This window comes from Ahaetulla prasina, chromosome 1 (assembly GCF_028640845.1).
Source record: "Ahaetulla prasina isolate Xishuangbanna chromosome 1, ASM2864084v1, whole genome shotgun sequence".
Taxonomy (NCBI): domain Eukaryota; kingdom Metazoa; phylum Chordata; class Lepidosauria; order Squamata; family Colubridae; genus Ahaetulla; species Ahaetulla prasina.
In genome coordinates, this window is record NC_080539.1 from 191,853,680 (window position 1) to 191,871,624 (window position 17,945).

The 17,945-nt window shown below is 37.0% G+C and overlaps 2 protein-coding genes across 2 annotated transcripts in view; both read right to left on the minus strand.

Moving 5' to 3' along the window:
- Window positions 1–12,495, minus strand: part of VWC2L (von Willebrand factor C domain containing 2 like) — a 165,946-nt gene extending 153,451 nt beyond the window's left edge. The window contains exon 1 of the mRNA XM_058186095.1: window positions 12,088–12,495. Within this exon, the coding sequence (XP_058042078.1) occupies window positions 12,088–12,480 (393 nt within the window). The 5' untranslated portion in view covers window positions 12,481–12,495. The remainder of the gene's footprint in view (window positions 1–12,087) is intronic.
- A 3,603-nt stretch (window positions 12,496–16,098) lies between these two features.
- SPAG16 (sperm associated antigen 16) overlaps window positions 16,099–17,945 on the minus strand; it is a 428,424-nt gene continuing 426,577 nt past the window's right edge. Inside the window, exon 16 of the mRNA XM_058186100.1 lies at window positions 16,099–16,526. Coding sequence (XP_058042083.1) covers window positions 16,351–16,526 — 176 coding nt within the window. The 3' untranslated portion in view covers window positions 16,099–16,350. The remainder of the gene's footprint in view (window positions 16,527–17,945) is intronic.

Consider the following 17,945-nt stretch of genomic DNA (forward strand, 5'->3'; position numbering starts at 1 on the left):
ATTGCAACCATGCATGAAATCAATAAATAGTTTCCTTATATATATAGTGGAGGCAATATGTACTGTATACAAATCTGAATGCATGTGTTTGTGTTGAAAAAGATCTTAGTATGTAAGTATTGCTGTGATGCAAGTTACTCAGATAAAACACACTTGAAATTCTGCAGAAAACAGTGATTGTGTTTGTTGTATTTAATTATTGTCTTTTTGTTAAATATATTGGTGAAATTTCTGGTTTGGGAAGATTTGTTTCAAATGAGTTGCTGACAGAGTTTGATCAGGCCCATGCTTAAAAAATGGGAATCCTCTAGTTTCATCTTACTAAAGGTTTTACCTAAGAGTGGACTTATTTAGTTACTGTAAATTACATTAAGATTTACAATAACAGTTTATCCCTTTCTAAGCAGCTATTATGGGGAGGGCAGAGAATATGCTTGGAGCAGTGGTGAAATCCAATTTTTTTTGCTACTGGTTCTGTGGGCGTGCCTTGGTGGGCATGGCTTGTTGGTCATGTGACTGGGTGGGCATGGCCAACTTGATGTCACTCACTGTTAGAGCCAGGAGATGCACATTCGGAAGCACATTCTGCCCTTCTGAAGCCCCCAACGCTTTGAGTTTCCCTCCGTCATCTGGTTTGACTGCCCAACCGAACCTCGGGGCCTTCTCTTGCCCCACTCTCCATCCCGGAGGGCTGCACATCCCCCCTGCCAATCCTCCACACAAATCACACACAGAGGGGAGGGGAATGCTGTAGAAAAGGCTGCCTTCCCCTCTGCCTCCCATGCTGGCTCTGCAGGGCTTGGGACTCCGAAGCAACCCACTGGATTCCTACCCGGCCACCTGCCTACCGGCACCACTCTGCGAACTTGGCCTGTGGAGTACAGCACACCGTGGGAAGGAGGCTCATCCATGGCACTGCTTCCCGGCAACAAAGAAGTGGAGCGAGAGGGGCAGAAGCTGCCAGGAGCTGGCGGGGCAACAGCCTCCCATGTGGAGAGAGCGCCAGGCCTGGCTGTGCCACTGCAGAGCCCAAGGTGCTTTCCCTTCGTCCTGGGAGGTGGTGCTTACCTGAGTGGACCAGTGTTGGTAGCCCTTCATCCTGGTGCTCCCTTGTCCACCACCTCCATGTGCTGCTCGTGGAAAAGACTACTGCCGCTCTTGCCACCCTCCCTCCATCCCTGGCTGCAGATGTCCGCCTGCCCGAAGCAACCCTGCCGCTGTTCACTTTCATTTTGCAGTGGGAGAAGGAAGAAAGTGAATGGTGGTGGCACAGTGGTGCTCTGGGAGGGCAGGCGGGCCATGGACATCCTGGGGCTGCTGCACATGCACATGTGCAGCAGCCCAGGGACATCTGCGGTCTGCCTGCCCTCCTGCAGCACTGCCACCATTCGCTTTCTTCCTTCTCTCACAGCAAAACAAAAGTGAACAGTGGCAGGGTTGCTTTGGGAGATTGCTTTGGGCAGGTGGAAGTCTGCAGCCAGGCAAGGAGAGTGGTGGCAGCGGCCTTTTCCATGTGCAGTGCACAGAAGCGACAGGCAAGGGAGCACCAGGATGAAGGGCTACCCACACTGGTCTGCCCAGGTAAGTGCTGCCATCCAGGCTGAGGGAAAACACCGTGGACCTGGCCCTCTCCTGCGCAGGGGGGCTGCTGCCTCACTGGCCGCTTCCACTCCTCTTGCTCCACTTCTTTGCTGCCGGGAAGTGGCATTGTGGCTGAGCCTCCTTCCCCAGGAGCATCGGACTCCCCGGGCCAAGTTCTTGGAGTGGTGCCAGCAGGCAGGTGGCCGGGTGCACAAATGGGGTGGGGTGGGGCGAGCGAGCAGCAATTTGGAGACCGGTTTGGGGGTGTGGCCACGCAGTGGTCGCTATCGGTTCAGTGAACCGTGCCACATATCTGCTACCGGTTCACCCGAACTGGCCCAAACTGGTAGCATTTCACCCCTGGCTTGGAGCCATCTTCTATAGTATTCTCATTTTGAAAAAAATATTATTGACTTATAGTTTTGCTGAAGCACACAATTATGTGGAGCCTTCTGCCATATTTCGATTTACTTTCCATCAAGGAGAAATAAATATTATATGCCAGGACAGGTTTAACAATTCAGTACATTCCACTGAAAGCAAAGGATAACCCATTCTCTTGGTTGGACATTCGATTTATATCTGCAGTTTCTCAAAGTGACTCAAGATCAAACTACAGAGTCAGAGGATTAGAGTCAGGGGATTAAAAATATAATGCTGTGCATAGTGCTCCCTCCCCAAATTCTCACTGGAATCTCAGGTTTCACAGATACAGGAGTATATATGCATTTCCTTGGCCTGTAGGCAGGGGTGGTGGTGGTTTTTCTCTCCTTCTCTGCCTATTTCCCTCTCTCCTGACATTCTGATTGATTGGGCAGCAGCACACCTCAACTGTTACACATTGTTGCTTTGTCTGGTGGGCTGTGAATCAGCCAACGATCCTCCACAGCATTCCAGGATCCTGGCTAGAGAAACCTGGCTTGTTAGTTATGGCCTTCAGACTTGATTTTTTTTGTTTTGCTTGTTAACCAACTGCAACCTTTCTGCTGAATGCCTGATAGCAGTGCTTCTTTTCAGAGGAACATCAGAGGAATACATAGACAGGCAGTTGACTATGATCATGACAGCAACTAAATAAATAATTTACTTTTAATATAGGTATTATTGCAGTTCATTGGCTGACATGCCCTTTTTCTTGAATATGTATTGTTTTTATCAGCTATGACAGAAATACAGCAAGTCAGATACTCTTGCATGGGCCCTGTGTCACCACAGTTTGTCAAGAGGGAGCTAATAAATCATGTGCTTCCATTTGACATGTTTAGTTTCTCTTGTCTGACTTCAGAAGCTGGGTACTGTACTGAGCTAGCAAGTCTGCAGAGAAGAAGGCACATTATTGAAAATACTTTCATCTGCCCATATATAGAAATTACAGAACTCTTTTTTTTTTAAAGAAATCCTCCACTAGTGTAGTTGCTACATGGGATGCTACTCCTCATTGCTTTTAGGAGGATGATAAGGTTCTTTTGAAAACTGACCCTTGGGATATGTATGTGTGTGTGTGTGTGTGTGTGCATATGCGCATTAATTAAGAGCCTGTTTTTGCAAAATTTGAGCAGCTCACTATGATGAGGTAGCCTCAATGCCAACTAGTTTTAGGATGTTTGCATAACACATTCAGCAGAACACTTTCTAAGAGGAAAGCAAATTGTGGAACACTGGGTATGCCTGCCCATTTGTGGAGAGAGATAAAATCTTATCATTCCTTTCATTTTTTTTTCTCATGCTAAGACATATTAAATAGGTTTAGGTTAGAATTGTCATAGATTTGGGAACAAAGAAGTCTGTTTTCTGCTATTGGACTCCAATACTTTAGAAGCTTGCCCTGTTTATTATACTTGCAAACAAAATGAGTACAAATGAATCTATGGAATTGATCACCTATATCATCAAGACTGCAACAATTCCCAATTATCTCAACCAGCAAGATAATGAGAGGGTTTATAAATTGCTTTCAGCCTACTTTACTTACCTAGCAAGATGATTTAAATGTTCTTTTCATCTTTGAAAATATTACCTACAATTTGTCATTTAATAAGTATTATCTTTATTCCATACATACCATTCCTAAAAATGTTCTACAGTGTTGGGGGCGAAATCATATGTTCTCTCAATATATTCCCAAAAGAGAAGAGAATTCTTTTTATTGTGATTTTTGAGACAGTTGTTTATCACTTAATCACTGGTTCATACTTAATAATCCAAATATTATAGGAAATTTTGTCATCTGATTTGCTGAACTAAAGATATATTATGTCTATAGTATTCCACCAATCTGTGTCAGTTCTGAAATTAAAATATGCTTCAGATTTTAAAAAGACCAATTACCAATGATGCATTTTAGCCTTGGAAACAGAATTGATTATAATGTTTGCCAAAGTTTTGCTATATGTTACTGGCTGCTTACAGTTTGAAATTGCCTGGAAAAATACATATACATGAAAAGCATTATACTTATATAGCACAAACATTTGTTAATATAATTGACTGAAACCTTTTAATGGAGACTTAGCAAGGGAGCAGATGTTTGATATTTCTAAAACAAATGTTCTCATAATTAATTGGTCATTAGTGTTTGACAAGGTTATTAAGACAGCTATTAGCTAGAAGATGGGAGAGTTTGTTGCAACAATCAAAACTAGATTTTATTATACTCATCTGAAAACAACAGCTCTTCATACTAAACACAATAAAGCACACAGATGTTTCATTTCTCACATTACAGGTAGGATAGGCATTTTTCATATTGAAAGCTAATCTGTATTTTTTCCATGCTGTATCTAAACTTACAAAACATATTTTGTAAATTTATTTTTGATTTTGACTCAAACCACTTAGTTATGTAGATCATACTGGCTATTTTTCTATTTCATTTAAGAATAATAAATATGACTTGTTTATGTACTATCTAAGATAGTACATAAACTGTTGCTGCTGATAACTGCTGTTTCAGCTCTACAGAGGAATTATTGAGTCTGTCGTCTGCACCTCTATAACTGTCTGGTTTGGTTCTGCAACCCAACAAGACAGACACAGACTTCAGAGGATAATTAGAACTGCAGAAAAAATAATTGCTACCAACCTGCCTTCCATTGAAGACCTGTATACTGCATGAGTCAAAAAAAGGGCTGAGAAAAAATATAGATATTTTCAAAAAAATATCTATATTTTTTGAAAATATAAAAAAAAAGGGCTGAGAAAATATCTAAAATATCGCTTACATCCTGGACATAAATTGTTTCAACTTCTACCCTCAAAATGATCTAGGGCACTACACGCCAGAACAACTAGACATAAGGACAGTTTTTCCCCCGAATGCCATCACTCTGCTAAACAGCTAATTCCCACAACACTGTCAAACTATTTACTAAGACTGTATTATTCTTATTATTCTCATCCTTCCTATTACCTATCTCCTCCCACATGACTATAACCTTGTTGCTTGCTTGCATTTTTTTGATTTATATTGTTCTATTTGTTTCCTAGTATGATTTGATTGCTTATTAGTAACCTATGACTATCACTAAGTGTTGTATTTTATGATTCTTGATAAATGTATTTTTTTCTTTTTTCTTTTTTTTCCCCTTTATGTACACTGAGAGCATATATACCAAAGACAAATTCCTTGTGTGTCCAATCACACTTGGCCAATAAAGAATTCTATTCTATTCTTTTTAAAAAATGAGTAAATGATGTTTGAGCAGGTAGATATTGGGGATATAAATTATATGAATGATACTAAATCACACAAAATAGGAATGTGTTGACCAGTACCACAAGATGTGTCTTTGATTACTACATGTGAAAAGGTAGCAACAAATAATATATGTAGCTTAAAACTGTATTTGGGGGGGAAAATCTCAAACTTGTTATTTTTCTTTCTGCTTTCAAAGTTAAGATGAAAAAACGGGGATGTGTATGTAAACATAGAAATCAGAATGTGTCTATCATTCTTAGCTGCTCTTGAAAATAAACTGCATACCTTGAGAAATTCTCTCTCAGGTAAGCTGCCATGCACCAAGTTCTGTTTAATATTGCACATTCATATTTGGGTAACTTTATGGCAGAATATTCAGTTAAGATTTCTCCACCTGAGCACTAAAATGCTCGTCCTATGCCAGCTGTCTGTATATAGAATAGAATAGAATAGAATAGAATTTTATTGGCCAAGTGTGATTGGACACACAAGGAATTTGTCTTGGTGCATATGCTCTCAGTGTACATAAAAGAAAAGATACGTTCATCAAGGTACAACATTTACAACACAATTGATGATCAATATATCAATATAAATCATAAGGATTGCCAGCAACAAGTTATATATATGATGATAGGAGCTATTTTTCTGATAAGCCTCACCCACCACAATTCTGGTTAGAATATAAACCTAGAGTTTTCATTTTTGACTTGATCAGCAAGTGGGTATAAATACGAAAGAATGCTAACAAGCTATTTGAATACAATTTCCACCATTATTACTACCAATGGAATCATGTTGTGGCTATTTCCACAAAATTATAAACTCATTCTAATTAGTTTAACTTTAATCTCATTATTGACAATTGAAACTTTGGACTTGGGGAAAACATGCTGTTAAAAGAGTCCTGTTTTAAAACAAAAGCTGAGATCAAACAACCCTATTCATCCTGCTGACTAATTTTGCAAAAGTGCTTAATCTTGCTGGGAAAAGCAGTGCCAGTTCCCCACTTATGGGAGGTGTGGTGGGTGCTGACTCTTGTTAGGTGCTGCTTTTCTGTGGCAAGTCCTGGTCCTCTGGAATATCTTCCCACTGACAGTTATATTAATTCAACTTTAGCTATCTTCCAAAAGCAATTGACACTATACCAGAGAATATTGGGGACTGGACACCCCTTTATGGATTGACTGTTTCATTCCCCACTCTATTGTTGCAGAAATGAAGGGGAATGGGAAGATATTACTGTATATTAATAAAACAGCTCACTAAGAGAAGAAAGTCAGAATAGGGTTGGAAGGGACCTTGGAATTCTGCTAGTCCAACCCCCTGCTCAAGGGTCAGGAGACCCTAAAACCCTATATCATTTCAGACAAGTGGTTGCCTAATCTTTTCTTAAAACTTTTCAGTAATGAAGCACCCACAATATTCTGATGGCACATCTGAAGTATATATGCCTATGATTACTAGAGCACTACTTCAGTGGTGGGTTTCAAATTTTTTTAGTACTGGTTCTGTGGGCGTGACTTGGTGGGCATGGCAGGGGAACGATACTATAAAATCTCCATTCCCACCCCAATCCAGGGGAAGGATACTGTAAAATCTCCATTCCTGCCCTACTCCAGGGGAAGGATACTGCAAAATCCTCATTTCCTCCCAATCAGCTGGAATTCAGGAGGCAGAGAATAGATGGGGGTGGGGCCAGTCAGAATTTTTACTATCGGTTCTTCGAACTACTCAAAATTTCCACTACCGGTTCTCCAGAACTGATCATAACCTGCTGAAACCCACCTTTGCTCTACTTCCAAGTGGTTATTGGGCTCTCCAACCTACCAAACTTTTTTTTCTTCAAGATGTTTGAAAAATAGCAAAATATTCCAAAATATTCCAAAATTGAAAAATATTCCAAAATCAAGAACCAATCTGTGGTATCAACTTCATTTGAGATTGGATACTAAAGAGTATAATCTGTGTGAGTTTATATTGAGACTCCACCTCTCCATGCCACTACTGTTCTGACTGTTTCAAACACATCCATGATGGAGGCTCTTTTGTGAGGACACCCTAGCAAGCTGTCCAAATTCCAAATGTGCCAACTGTCTATGTTCTAGCTGAAGGAATTCCAGTACAGTGATATCTTGGTACCAGAGGTGAAATGCTCCCGGATCGGACCGGCTTGCGCGATCCGGTAGTGATGGCAGCTGCTTGTTTCGGAGGACCGGTAGCAAAAATCCCTGGCCCTGCCCCCCCTGCCTCTGCTGAGCCCCACCATCAGCAGAGGTTTTTTTTTTTACTTTTAAAAGAAGGTTTTGCTTCAGCCGAAACATGCCTTGAAAAGTAAAAAAAAGCCTTTGAGGATCCCGCCCCTCAGCTGAGATCGGCAGAGCCTTTAAACTTAAAAAAAAAAGAAATGTAAAGGCTACTCTGGGGATCTCACCTGAGTTACTCATCAGCAGAACCTTAAAAAACATGTTTTCTGTAGAAAACATGTAGAAAACCTCCTTTTAAGAGATTCTAAGGCACTTACCTGATTACTGATTGATCTCATGGCTTTTTTCCCAGCTGGAAAGCCCCAGTTTCGCTTTCAGCACCAAACAGAACTAATCTAAATTTAGCTAACCTGTTTCATCGCTGAGTGATTAATGCTGTCTGACTTTGCTTGCTGAGGAACTCTGGGAACTGAAGTCCACAATAAAATAAAATAAAATAAAATAAAATAAAATAAAATAAAATAAAATAAAATAAAATAAAATAAAATAAAATAAAATAAAATAAAATAATAAAATATTTGTGCAGCTTTCTGAGATTTGGTGTGTTTCTGTAGTGTTTCACTCTAACTACACAAACACACAAAATCTCAGAAAGCTGTATTTGGTATTTTGTGTGTGTGTGCGTGTCAGTTGTGTTGTGTTGTGTGTGTGTAAAGTGTGAAAGTTGGTTTTTTGAGCTTTTTGTGGCTGTGTGAAGTGTGAAGTGCAGCTGCTTTTACACTGTGTGTGAGTCAGTTGTGTTGTGTTGTGTTGTGTGTGTGTGTAAGGTGTGAAAGTTGGTTTTTCGTACCTCTTTCGTACCTGTTTTTTATACTTTGTTTATTGTTTTTATTATTTATTGTTATTGGCACGCTCACCTAGCCATCTGACCACCAAACCACACCCACCAATTAAGCCACGCCCACAGAACCGGTAGGGAAAATTTTTAGATTTCACCCCTGCTTGGTACTCAATTGTTTTGAAACTCATCAAATTTGAGACTCAGTGCATTTTGTAAACATTTTGTCCTAGTTCTCATCCCAGTTTGGTACTCAATGCACAAGCTAGAACTTGTGCAGTGTTGACTGCCTTGTGACTCACTACGTTATTCCTTATGGGAGAAATTTGTTTGGTACTCATTGTTTTTGGTACTTCTTGTGCTTCCTGGAACCAATTAATGATGAGCACTGAGGTATCACTGCAGTTCTCAAAACCATTCTTTGCCTATTAAACACAGTTGTTTGATTCCTATCAATCTCTGTTCAGCTAAATTACGATTTAATTCTTCTTAGGTAAATAATTGTGCATACACTGACCATGGACTGAACTAATTTTTCAGTTTGTGCCTCATATTTGTAGAAAATTATTAGCTTGCTTTGTAGATTGGGCAATCCTATTATAGTATTTTTAATTTATATTGCAGAATCTTGCTCTGAGTTGCCAGAACTATAAAATGAAAGGAAGAATTATAAACTCACAGTTGCCACTTCAGTGTGATTTGAAATTAATCATGTCATGCTAAAACCAGATCTTTCAAATATGAAATTTGTCCCTTTTTTCTAATTTTATTATTGCTTAGAAATACCTGAGATTCAATTATTGCTTTATGAGTGGGCTTCTTGGAGCCAAAGCATCATGCAATGTCACTCTTGCCTGACATATACTTTCCCCTTCCCCACTCCTGCAACTAAAATGGCCAAAGGGTGCAGAGGTTGACCCCTCTGTGAAAATCCAGGAGGATAGTTAACACAAAGCAGCCCTCAAACGTGTCCCAGTGCAAGTGATAAGCTCATGTAAGTCTATAAGTTACTTTTGTTTGGATTAGTTTATTTTGTAACCTACTTATAAGAAGATTCTTGTCCATAATTGGAATATTTTTACTGAAATATTCTTAATAAGCATGCAAAGTCAGAGGCTGTCATATGTGGAAAGATTTATTTTGAAATGTTATTTTACTGGATAAATAATTTTACTAATCAAACCAGTTCATTTCTCCCAGATGTAGAATGTCAATTTCCACTAAAGGCAATGATCTTGAACCAAACAAAAGCTTAGCTGAAACTTTAAAAAATTGCTGTATGTTTCTAACTCAGCAGCTGATTACTTAGCCTGATGAGTTTTTGTCCATAGATATTTCAGCTTAATTCTCACGCAAGTTTCTTTGTGAGGAAGTGTCAACTTTACAAGATAGAATAGACAGAAAACATGACCAGAGAGCTAATCTACTTTATTACAAGGTTGCCCTAATCGAATCTTGCAGATCTGAGGGTACCTGCATCTCCCAACCCCCTTTACAGCCCCAAACCTAGGGAAGGTCTCTTCTGAGTCTCTTGCACTGCAAGAATTTCTCAGTTGCTCCTTTAGTTGTGTCTCTTTTGCCCTGTCTTTCAAGGCCATTCCCACATATTGTTACTGGAAGGGTCCTTAATATAGCTCTGGCAATTTGTGCTGTAGTATCTCAAATTGCAAACTGAAATGGATTTATTATTTAAAAAGGTGATTACTGGTACTTATCCTCTATGGAGAACCATTTCATGTGAACAAATTGCCACATCAAAATAACAGCATTCAGCCATGTTTTTATGGAGTTACTGTTATGCAAATAACATATATGAATTCACACATTCAAACTTTCATGACAACTTTCACAGCAATGTTCACAACAATTCAACCAATAGTGTTTAATAATTATCTAATAATAATGGGAAGCAGTGAACAAATTCTACTAGAACAGACCATCAGAGCTGACTGGAAATTTGAAAAAGATATTTGAAATATTCTAAAGCAGATAGTTTTTTCATACACTTAAGAATTCCTGATTATTCCATATTATGACTTGAGTGGAGAAAGAGAAAATATGGTTCTTGCCAATTTTCATTTATTGTAATAAAATATGCCTAGCTGTCTTACTGAAATTGTATTTTATCAAAATATTTTTTTATTTATTAAATTATTTTCATCTCCTTGAAGTCTTTTTTGGATTTCATATGGGAGTAGTACATGGTTTGCAACGCACTGTGCTTTGGAAGTACTTTTCACATTTCTCAATGACAGAATCATGTTAGTAAGAGCTGCAGTAACTTGAAGTAAGCTTGCTTAAGAAATAGAGAAGACAAAATCAACCCTCCTCAATGATTCTGCTGACAAGGAACAGCAGGGGAGCAAAGCAATCTGGAATAAGATAGGGCATGGAATTATAAGTCTTTTACAAGCTTTCTATTCTCTTAACTAAATTTGCATAGATTGTGGCCACAATATGCAAACTTACTGATCATGAATATTTTTTTCTGCAATGACTCTTATGACTAAAATAGCAGTTTTCTTCTTATTATCCTGATTAAAGGAGCAAGGAGCTGCCATAATAAATGATCTTTAAAATCATATATAATTGATAGTAAATACTAGGTGTCATTAAATCTAAAATATGTCTTTAGAGAACAAGGTGAGGAATGTAGGGGCCATATTGCCAGCATCACTAAAAAAAATCATTTAAGCTTTGGAAAGGAAGTGTTGGAGAACTATGCTTAGAGAACCCTTGAACAAGAATTATTTTGTGCAGGAATCCATATGAAAACATGCATTGTCCATTTTGTTTAAATACTTCAGTGAAAGAAACTCTGTTTTTTTATAAATTAATCCCTTATTGCTACTCTGAAATGACAGAGAATCGTTTCACTTTCCTCATGTGACATCCATTCAAATAGTTAAAGAATACTGTCACAGTGTCACATCCTCCCTGAATCTTCTCAAGACCACACATTCTAATTCTTTCAATCTCTTCTCATGGGACTTGATATCTAGACCCCTGATCATATTCCTTGGCCATTTCTTAGCTGCCTGAATTCTTTCAAAACCCTAGTGTCTAGAACTTAACATACTATTTAGGATCTGGTCAATGAAAATAAAATAGAGCAACTTTCTTTCATAATTTTAAAACTACTTTTCTTACAATATATATCTAACTTTACATTTGCCTTTTTTGAAGCAATGTCAGATTGCAGACACTTAGCTTGTTATTAATCAAATATTTTCAGAAGTATTATTACTAGGCCAGACATCCCTTGTTGCACATTAAACATTTTGTTTGCTTTGGTGAACAACTTTGTATTTCTCTTGTTAAGTTTCAGTCAGCCAAACAGCTAAAGCGATGTCTATATTATATTCCTGTGATGCACAAAGCAAGAAGTCTAACATATTTTATTAGAAGAAACATTTGGACTGACATACTTATTTGATTTAATTCATAGCTCTGGGCTTTATTTCATCCAAGGATTTTGAACAGAAAAGTATACAGTTAAAACATTGGCTTAAATGGAAACCCTACAACTGAATACCTATGAAATAAAATTGGTAATTATGTTTCCTTTTCATATCGTATTTTTCTCTGACCTGTATGATATCCATTAACTAGTATGGCAGATCACCAACTACTTACAGAAATTACAATTAATGTTATAATGAGTTTGGAAAAAAATCTATATAAAACCTGATTAATATAGCATTTGGCACTATCTGTACATAATCAACCAAGTGATTACATCAATAAGCATTGTTTGGTCTTACCTTAAACTCCTCTAGGATTTTGTAACTTTTCCCATGGTATTCACAAAAGTTCTTCACTTCTTTGCATTCTGGACAGCATCCATTGTGTTCTACTTTAGTACACTTTGGGTGGATTTTGGGGCATTCTGGTTGGTCACAAATAGGCCCATCCTCGGTACAAACACATGGACAGTTGGAGTGCCCAGGGAAAAAACGCTCCCCAAGTTTGTATACAAAACCACTGTCATCTACACATCCTTTCCCCCGATAGTCATCAAAAATCAGATTATTATCATTATTTGAAACCTGATCACCTTCATCAGCAGGGTAGTCTTCATGATTGAAAGCAGCTGGGGTGACCAAAGAAGGAATTAGCAACAGAAATATGTAGGCTTCATGAATATGAAGAGCCATTCCCCCTCCTGAGCTTCTGAGTATGGTGCTTATATCAGATATGTATGGATGCTTCCATGGAGAGGCCAATGTGATGCACTGAAAACATATATATAAAAAAGAAATTGAATTTTTTCCCCCAAAAAATGCATTTTCCCCTAATCCTTTGTGACCCTTCCAACTGCCAGGCTTTAGCTCATTAGAAATCCTGTCTTCTATCAACTCTTAAGAAAGCAAAGTAAACCAATCTATATTTCCATCCTGTCTGCAGTAATAACCAACAGGAAAACATGCACATAACCTGAATAGTCTTCAAGTTGCACAGGCTCTTTTCTGTTGCAAGGAACTGTTGATTCATCTTCATTTCAATGGCATGTGCCCTGTGCATTTCAATATTTTAGTTTAAAAGTAAAATAGAACAATATTCTCATCAAATTAAAGCAATAGCGCAAAAAAATTCCTTGCCATATTTTTGATTCAAGCTTTTCTTCATATGACACATTATTGTAAATAGAAAAGTATGAGAAAATGTTATGCATATTTGGTCATTTAGCCTGTTCGTTAAATAAGATGAAAATAAGATGCTGCATCTTTATATTAGCCAGGTCTTTATCTAATTACCATGTTGAATATTTATATTGTAAACATTTGCAAATCAAACTTATTTTATTGGATGGCTTGCACATTTATTACTTACAGATATAATTCTTTTTGTTTTTGCTAAATTGCTATAAATGATTCTTTCAAGGATGGGACTAAGAGCAAAGATATTGCTTCCAACCCAGGTCAAGTGTCCAACACCATTCAAAATATGTGTTTTCATGAAAAATAAAATTAAAAGAGCCTTTGCATTTTAAAGAGCCTTTACAATCAAATTATATTTAAGATACTAGGAGGTTTAATCATTTAAGATTGCAGAATTTTGACACTGTATACTGTAATTTGTCCTTAAAACTGGTTCATGCTGGCTTTTTCTTAGCAAGACCTCCATTGTGCTCTCCAAGAGATTGACGTCACATCAAGATCCAGTAATAGTTGCCCATATATATCTGTGCTTATACTTGTATCTACCAGTTTATTTTTCTCCTGCTTTTACATTTTCTGTCTCTTTTTTAGGTTTCAGAAATGGCATTTCAGCAAATAGTTACAAATGTGATACCTTACTCACCATATGCAGTTCAAAGCCAGTAGGTGTACAGAATTTCTCAGTAGGCCATGTCACATCATTTTCTTATACATCCATTATGTGAACCCATAATTCACACTGCATGTTTAATTTGAAATTGCAGAAAGCCTTGCTGCTTTGTTAGACTTTGCTTCTATTCTCCTGTTTTCCTATTGATTATAGTCAATAATGCACCCCTGTATGTAGCAATGTACATTGGTACATTGCTCTTACTCTGGTATAGCTCCTCTAACCAAAGATTTGAAGACTGATTTAATAGGATTCCCTCTTTTTCATGAATTTGGACAGTAAAATATAATGAAATAATTTCTAATGAAATTTATAATAAAATGCTCTAGTGTCTGGTGATGTTTTGATTAATTGCATATGAAACATGCAACTACAAATTAAACAATAGCCTTGTCTATTCTGCTTGTCTAATACTATGGGATCAAATGGGTTAGTAATTAATATTATACCTGTGCAGATTCCAATAGCAATAGAATTACAGTTCTCATAGATACAAATGCAAAATGTATATACATTATTTATATATTTATATTGATTTATTTATTATTTCAGTGCCCAGCAGAAAGGACTCAGAGAATAGGCAATCTTTGTATCTTACAGAACTAGTAAAATAATTTGGTTGACAAAGTAGGCTCTTAAAATGCTTCTATAAAGAAAGACTGTGCATTTCAAAAGCTTGCTGTCTCATTGTTTATGCTCTAGGATATGATTTTACTACAATGATAAATTTTACTGCAATTATGGGAGCCTTTCTTACAATCACAGTATTTTATTTCTGAATGATATAAATGAATGAATGATACTGTTTAGCTTGCCTTTCAGATCTGAATAGACAATCACTTGCATTCTACAGGTAGGCTTCAGTCTGCCATACTTAAAGCTGAGGAAACTTAATTTTTTTAGCAAATTCAAAAGAAGCTATTAATTTTAGGGACAGCAGGATTCTCTCAATTTTCTCAGCATATGGGCAAAAACAAAATCCATTTCAGAAAGTGGCACAAGATTTCACTGCAGTAGTTGATCATCCTAAATATTTTGCTTACAATTTATAAATCTTTATTTTGATACAGTGAAAAAATGGAATGATAATGAGGTCCCTTGGTTAAGAATCAAACCAAAAACATATATTATTTACATGTATTTTGTTTCTGATAGATGATATTAAGGTACTATTAAATATTTGGGAAATCAACATCCATTTCTTTTAAAAATGGGCACTTACCTAGAGTGAATGGTAGGAAGAGTCACAAACCACAATAGATTTGTACTTCAGCAATAATAGTAGAAAAAAAACTCTTCTTAATTATATTGGTAAGGGAGAATTATGAAAAAAATCTTTTGTTCTAAAGCCTCCCATGTCACAGAAGAACATCAGCAGATAATCAAGAGATTTTAACCAACTGTTCAAAATTCAAAGCAATCAATCATAAAAGGGTCCAAAGATGAGACTGCTTTATACAAAATAAGAGTCCAAAACAAAACAATAAAAACAAAAAATAAAAGAATCATTCTTCTAGGATTTTTAAAAATCTATTTCCTTGGTTGCAGTCTTCAGGTCCATAAAAAATAAAAAATAAAAATTCCACTAAATCATTATTTTCTGTATATCAGCAAAAAGGCACACAAGGGTGGAGGATATGCTATGCTTCCAGTTCCAGAAACAGCACCAGCATGCTCAGAGCCAATCCAGACTGAAATGCAGTCAGCAGCACCATCATGCTATGCTGCTTTCTAGAGGCTTTTCCCCAAATAAGCAATGGGGTTCTTGTGGCTCTTAATCACAATAACAACTTTCAGCAAGATTCAGTATCCTGGATAGCAGCATCCCAGCAGCTATTCCTCCGGAGGGGGAAGAGTTGGAAATCTTCAGCACCACGGACAGCAGCCTGTGACTCTCATTTTGCATCATGCAGGCAGAACGTGCCGCTCCTCTGAGCAGCACCTCCCCCCCTCCCACCCCCTCCCCAGTCCGATACATTTGCTCACTGGCATTAGATTTATCCTTAGGCACTTTTCTTAAGGAAAAGGTATTTAAAAAATGCCTCCTAAATGTTATCTACATCTGATGATCACCTTCATTAAAAAAATTTTTTGCTTATTTTCAAGGCACTAGGATCAGACTGCAGGACTACGTTACAGGAAGTGGAAGTAGGTAGATTGAAGCTTTCTGCATTAACTGAATGATTTGGCAGGTAACAACCAAAGCGTCGGTCTGATTATTGCCTTGTTAATGCAGAACTCCTCCCCACCCCGAAAATTACTATAATGGCTACATGTGAATCTCAGTGTTTGTATATGCATGCATTTTTTTAATGTTATATGGAGAAATATTAAGCTCCCCCCAAAACAAATTTCTTTGCAGAAACTATAGTAAACTAAATATTTTATTATTTTCACAAAATGAGACAGTCAGTTGTAGCTTTTACTATAATAACTTGAAAAGGGGTGGGGTAGGGGTTCTCTGCAGTTCATGTTTTCTGTCATTAGATGTCAATATAAAGCTATTTCTCCAGGAAAATGGCAAATTGTATATATTTTAATACATATTTAAAGAATGACAAAAGATACAAGAAAAATAAAGTTTGAAATATTGTTTCTATTTAAGTAAAATATAGAGATTTTACTTAATGTAAAATGTAATTGTTTATTTCAGCTTAGGGCATTATAAGCCACTTTCAGTGCTATGAGAAATAGTCTCAATTCCAAATACGAATAGTGCCATCAGAACCACCTGAAATTAGATGTTCTGCCATATGATCAAATATAACACTCTGAACTTTATCTTCATGGCCCAATAAGCTGGAAAGATGTCCCGATTTGAGTTCCAAAGTCTTAACGGTTCCATCATTGCTTGCAGCAGCCACAATATGACCTGTAATATAAAATAAAAAGGTTTAGAAAATGGAAAAGTAACTCTATCAGTGAAGTGCTTGAGATTAAAAAAAATATCTTAATTTGCAACTTTCTTTTATATAATGATGATCTCAGATAATTCTGTTCTTTATTTTAAAAAGGGCAAGTCAAACCAGTATTAGGGGAGACTAGGGAAGGAACTTGCCAGGAAAGTATCTTGCAGATGTTTTGAGTGATGTTGTTAACATCTGTCTTGCTATTTTATCTGATGATCTCTGTAAGTGAGTACTAATGATGTAATGATTCTTCATTTCTCTTAAAAGTTAGTTTCAGACAATAATAATGAGGATTGTCTGCTTTATTGCATACCTTTTGAACTGTGAGTTAGTTCCAAAAAGTTTTATCTGAATCCCCATGTCCCCCTACCAGTTAAACAAAAGCAGTAAATTTTCATCCTTGTATTTGAAATACATATTATTTGTATGCTGAGTATGTTTATCCCTGTTTCTTGGAATCATCCAGAATGTGTTGAAATACTGTTTTAAAAAATCGTGAAGAAGTGTCTGGAGTTGTAACAGGATGGATGAAGGCCAACAAAATGAAGATAAACTTGGACAAGATGAAGGCACTCTGAATAAATAGTTCTACTTCAAGATATCTAGAGGAACCCATCACCAACATAATCAATTTGCTCTTCCTCTTAGGAAATTCCTTCTAATAATCAATCAGAATCTGCTGTTCTGTAACCTGTCTTGCTCTTGGAAATAATAAAGAATAGGATTTGGCTGTCTTAAACCTACCATAACCCTAACCCCATTCCTTTGCTCCAGTGCACGTTGATGTCACCGCCGGAAGTCCCCTAATTCTTTTTTTAATAATGATTTTATTAACATTTAAAAATACAACGTAAAAAAAACTAAGAAAAATTTTAAAAAAGAGAAAAGAGAAAAAGTTCAGGGAAAAAGAAAAAATATAAAGAAAAAATATATAAAGCACTTCCCCTTCATTAAGAAAGTAAAACAATTTCAGCAATTCCCCCAACTTATGACCCCAACTGAGCCCAAAATTTGTTAAGTGAAACATTTGTTAAGTGAGTTTTACTCCATTTTATGACCTTCCTTGCCATAGTTGTTAAGTGAATAACTGTTGTTGTTAAGTTAGTAACTTGGTTCTTAAGTACATCTGGTTTCTCCATTGACTTTGCTTGTCAGAAGATTGCAAAAGGTGATCACATGATCCCAGGACATTGCAACTATCATAAATATGAATCAGTTACCAAGCATCTGAATTGTGGTCATGTGACCACAGGGATGCTGCAATGATTGTAAGTGTGAAAAATTGTAATAAGGCACTTTTTTTTAGTGCCATTATAACTTCAAACAGTCACTAAATGAACTGCTGTAAGTTGACTACCTGTATTACCTGCTCTAACATTTCA